At 51.6% G+C, this 5,341-nt stretch overlaps 1 protein-coding gene across 1 annotated transcript; it reads left to right on the top strand.

Annotated features, from left to right (window-relative positions):
• The first annotated feature begins 312 nt into the window (after window positions 1-312).
• Window positions 313-4,755, top strand: MARCKS (myristoylated alanine rich protein kinase C substrate). The gene is made up of 2 exons (XM_055433375.2): window positions 313-816; window positions 2,644-4,755. Exons 1-2 carry the CDS (start codon window positions 715-717, stop codon window positions 3,541-3,543), a joined length of 1,002 nt encoding a protein of 333 aa, XP_055289350.2. The 5' UTR covers window positions 313-714; the 3' UTR covers window positions 3,544-4,755.
• Window positions 4,756-5,341: the final 586 nt, after the last annotated feature.

Raw genomic sequence — 5,341 nt, 5'->3', positions numbered from 1 at the left:
CCAAAGCGAGTCAAGTTAACGCTTTCTCCGCCCTCATCACAAGTACCCGCCCCCCCGCGTTAATTAATTACAAACAAAGCAAGCCAATCCAGTACTGCATTATTATTTTCAAGCAGAGGGAGGCGAAAGGCATGTATTTTTTAATTGATTTATTTATTTGGAGGACATTAATTCTCGGTCTGAGGCTGATTTTCAAACCGTTTGCAAAGCGCGGCTCCATTGTTCGCCGGGCGCGCAGGCCCCGCCCCCTGCTTTGTGTGCGGCGCGCGGATTGGCCGGCGAGCGCGGGGGCCGCGTCAGCGCCCGCGAGCCCATTCATCTGTGCACTTGGGCGTTGGACCCCGCATCTTATTAGCAACCAGGGAGATTTCTCCATTTTCCTCTTGTCTACAGTGCGGCTACAAATCTGGGATTTTTTTATTACTTCTTTTTTTAAAAAAACTACACTTGGGCTCCTTTTTTTGTGCTCGACTTTTCCACCCTTTTCCCCTCCCTCCTGCGCTGCTGCTTTTTGATCTCTACGACTAAAATTTTTTTATCCGGCGTGTATTTAATCGGTTCTCTTCTGTCCTCTTCACCACCCCCACTCCCCCCTCCCTCCGGTGTGTGTGCTGCTGCTGCCGCTGCTGCTGCCGCTTGCCCCGTCGTTACACCAACCCGAAGCTCTTTGTTCCCCCCTTGGATCTGTTGAGTTTCTTTGTTGAAGAAGCCAGCATGGGTGCCCAGTTCTCCAAGACCGCCGCGAAGGGAGAAGCCACCGCGGAGAGGCCCGGGGAGGCGGCTGTGGCCTCGTCGCCTTCTAAAGCGAATGGGCAGGTAAATTCTACCTGTGGTTCTGGTCATTTATTTGGTGTCTTTCGCTAGTCCCGGCTCTTCCCCTTCCCTCCTTGGTCGTGCCCGAGGCGCATTCGGCGGAGAGAAGCGTGGCCAGATTCCAGTCTGAAAGTTGAATGGAAATCGATAGCTTTCAATTGTCAATTTCTCATAGGTGGGGGTCTCCCCTGACTCCCAAAGTAATGTTTCCCAGAGAATCCTGGCGAATTCTTGTGTAGACGGGAGGAAAGAAGTGATAAATGGTTTAAAATGGCGTGTTTGGAGCTTGGCAGAACCTTACTAGCTAGGTGCTACCCCACACCCCCACCCCCACCCCCACCCAGGTTCCATTTGTGCTTGGTGGGCACAAAGGTGTTTGGGTGGCTCTCGTGTTTGTTGTCGAGACTGGGTCGCCTTCAGGATTTCTGGTGTGATTGTGTGCGGGCAGAGAAGGGTGGGGGGAGCGCAGAAGGGATGGCGGTGAAGAAAGGCTGAGGAGGGAAGGAGAGCTGTCTTATTGTATACCGAGGTGGCGTGACCTGGGTTCTTGGAAAGGTTGCTGGCTGGCTGGAGGTGGGCAGGTTTCACTACCTTTTGATGGGCAGGTTTCACTACCTTTCGATGGGCTTTTCTCACTGTTCTAAGTCTTTATTCGTAGTTGTCTGTGGAATTACACACCCATCTGACTTTTAAATGGTCTCCCCAGGGTGGGAAGACTGTGGGTCCTTGAAGAACCTGTCCAGATGGTCAACAGAAGGCAGTTCGTGTGTTTCAGTCGAGATTGTTGGTGTGCGTGGCGCCTGGACCTCTGCGGGGGCTGCCCCGGCGCTGCCCGAACCCAGGCAGATGGCCACAGTTGGGTGGGCGCGAGAGTTCGGCCAAGGGTGGCTGCTTCACAAACACCGGGCAACCACCACGCCTCTTTTCCTAGAGCAGAGGCCGTGTTGCTTCGCCTGCCCTAACCTAATAGGAAAGGCAGACTCTGCCAAGAGGCTTTGAACCCGTTAAAAATGCAAAATGAGCTGCCGGGGCGCGCCCGGGCTTCGCAGAATCACAGGCAAAGGTGGGCGTGGAAGCAGAGACAAGAGCTCTGAAATAATGGTTTTCCCCCTGTCTTGTTGGTTTTATGCCGACCAGGATGCCACCTGAGCTTTGTTTGCGGACTCTGGGCTGCGCTATCCGGGCTCGGGGGCGCCTCGGCCAGCGGGCAGGGCCGGACCGGGCAGGGCGGGGTGGCCCGGCGGCCCCGCCCCTCCGCGCCTGCCTGCGCCAAGGTCAGCTGGTGGAGGCGCAGCGCCCCCTGCCGACCCCAGGTCTTTGGGGCGTAGGGCCTTTGCGCGCTCAGTCCAGGCGCTTCGGGCTAGAACGCTGGGATACCCCCTGGGAGTTCTTGGTGTTTTGAAGAGGCGTTTAGAGTTTAGGGAGAAAGGGGGACGTGTAACCTAGGCACAGATCACTGGCTGTGGTTCTGTGTCTGTCTCCTTCCAACGGGCGTTTGGTATATCATTTATTACATGACTCTCATCCTAAAGCCCGTGAGGCGAAGGTTAGAATGGGTTCCCCTTTGCTTTCCACGTTTCGGACTCTCAAGGCCTCGGGATTTGTTGCATGGTCGAGGCCCCCGCAGTGCTTTTAGGCACTCCAAACACCACTGCCCCCAGGTCTTCGAGGACCTCTCGTCTGGGCATCCAAGCCCGCCTCCCCATAAGGGAGAGGATCCGCAAAACCTGAGGGGCCCGGAGGGATGGTGGACCCTCCCGGTCCAGAAGTGGGGGCGGCGATGACAGGCCCGGGGCCCCTCAGTGACCTCCCGCTTTCTTTGCCCCGCAGGAAAATGGCCACGTGAAGGTAAACGGCGACGCTTCTCCCGCGGCCGCCGAGCCCGGCGCCAAGGAGGAGCTGCAGGCCAACGGCAGCGCCCCGGCTGCCGACAAGGAGGAGCCCGCGGCCGCCGGGAGCGGGGCGGTGTCGCCCGCCGCGGCCGAGAAAGATGAGCCGGCCGCCGCGGCCCCCGACGCCGGGGCCAGCCCCGCGGAGAAGGAGGCCCCCGTGGAGGGCGAGGCCGCCGAGCCCGGCTCACCCACGGCCGCCGAGGGGGAGGCCGCCTCGGCCGCCTCCTCGACGTCTTCGCCGAAGGCTGAGGACGGGGCCACGCCCTCGCCCAGCAACGAGACCCCGAAAAAAAAAAAGAAGCGCTTTTCCTTCAAGAAGTCTTTCAAGCTGAGCGGCTTCTCCTTCAAGAAGAACAAGAAGGAGGCAGGAGACGGCGGTGAGGCCGAAGGGGCCGCCGGCGCCTCCGCCGAAGGCGGCAAGGACGAGGCCTCTGGGGGCGCCGCTGCGGCCGCCGGCGAGGCGGGTGCGGCCCCCGGGGAGCCGGCGGCGGCGCCGGGCGAGGAGGCGGCCGCGGGCGAGGAGGGGGCGGCGGGGGGCGACCCGCAGGAGGCCAAGCCCGAGGAGGCTGCCGTCGCGCCCGAGAAGCCGCCCGCCGGCGAGGAGGCGAAGGCCGTCGAGGAGCCCAGCAAGGCTGAGGAGAAGGCAGAAGAGGCCGGGGCCAGCGCGGCCGGCTGCGAGGCGCCCTCGGCCGCAGGGCCCGGCGTGCCCGCGGAGCAGGAGGCGGCCCCCGCGGAGGAGGCGGCGGCCGCCCCGGCGTCGTCAGCCTGCGCAGCCCCGTCACAGGAGGCCCAGCCCGAGTGCAGTCCAGAAGCGCCCCCAGCGGAGGCAGCCGAGTAAAAGGGCAAGATTTTTTGAGATAATCGAAGAACTTTTCTCCCCCCGTTTGTTTGTTGGAGTGGTGCCAGGTACTGGTTTTGGAGAACTTGTCTACAACCAGGGATTGATTTTAAAGATGTCTTTTTTTATTTTACTTTTTTTGAAACAACAAATTTTGTTTTTAACCCAATCCCCACAGATCCCATCTCAGATCATTCTGTTACCACCATTCCAACAGGTCGAGGAGAGCTTAAATACCTTCCTCTGCCTTGTTTCTCTTTTATTTTTATTTTTTGCATCAGTATTAATGTTTTTTGCATACTTTGCATCTTTATTCAAAATTGTAAACTTTCTTTGTCAATCTATGGACATGCCCATATATGAAGGAGATGGGTGGGTCAAAAAGGGATATCAGAAGAAGTGATAGGGGCCACCATGGAGAAATTTAAGTGGTGCATAACGTTGCCAAGATAATGTACCACTAGAAATGATGGTGTAAAGGCTTAGTCTTTTTTTTTTTTTTTTTAAGAAAAGTTATTACGATGTATTTTGTGAGGCAGGTTTACAACACTACAAGTCTTGACTAAGAAGGAAAGAGAAGAAAAAAAAAACAACACCGATACCCAGATTTTTAAAAAGATCATAGTCTTAGGAGTTCATTTAAACCATAGGAACTTTTCACTTATCTCATGTTAGCTGTACCAGTCAGTGATTAAGTAGAACTACAAGTTGTATAGGCTTTATTGTTTATTGCTGGTTTATGACCTTAATAAAGTGTAATTATGTATTACCAGCAGGGTGTTTTTAACTGTGACTATTGTATAAAAACAAATCTTGATATCCAGAAGCACATGAAGTTTGCAACTTTCCACCCTGCCCATTTTTGTAAAACTGCAGTCATCTTGGACCTTTTAAACACAAATTTTAAACTCAACCAAGCTGTGATAAGTGGAATGGTTACTGTTTATACTGTGGTATGTTTTTGATTACAGCAGACAATGCTTTCTTTTCCAGTCGTCTTTGAGAATAAGGAAAAAAATCTTCAGATGCAATGGTTTTGTGTAGCATCTTGTCTATCATGTTTTGTAAATACTGGAGAAGCTTTGACCAATTTGACTTAGAGATGGAATGTAACTTTGCTTACAAAAATTGCTATTAAACTCCTGCTTAAGGTGTTCTAATTTTCTGTGAGCACACTAAAAGCGAAAAATAAATGTGAATAAAATGTACAAATTTGTTGTGTTTCTTTATGTTCTGATAAAATACTGAGACTTTGAAGTCCTGGTTTTATTTTGAAAAAGATCTTGCATGCCATCAAGAGTAAATTTTCTTGTGGTTTTTAATCTGAAGTTTTTCAAACTTGTAAATTTATAATCAGTAGTATCAGATTACGTACAGGAATATCTTACAACATTCCATGTCAAATTTGTTAACATTTATCTGCATTTAGTTTTCTTTAAAAATTGAAGTTATTTTTATTGTAGTTATATATAGCATGTCAGGATAAATCATTTAATACAAAATTGGTATGAATTGAAGACTATTTAAATGTCTTATGTGAAAATGTCATAAAATTACATTTTTTTTGGTCATGCAGATCCCAAAACAAATTTATACTGAGAATATATTCAATTCAAACTGGAGGTGGGTCACGAAAAGTGACCGAAAGTGTTTTAAAAACTGATGGTGTTTTACCTGCCATTGTAATTGCTTAGTGCTTGGCTAATTTCCAAGTTATAGCTTAGAGTATGCATTATACTTTAGGACAACAAGCTTAATGTAAAGAAGTAATGGTGATGAATGGACGATACTGTTGGTT

The sequence above is a fragment of the Moschus berezovskii genome, chromosome 10 (genome assembly GCF_049115385.1).
Source record: "Moschus berezovskii isolate FMDL1 chromosome 10, NW_MosBer_1.0, whole genome shotgun sequence".
Classification (NCBI taxonomy): Eukaryota; Metazoa; Chordata; class Mammalia; order Artiodactyla; family Moschidae; genus Moschus; species Moschus berezovskii.
This window is presented reverse-complemented; position numbering and strand designations above follow the sequence as displayed.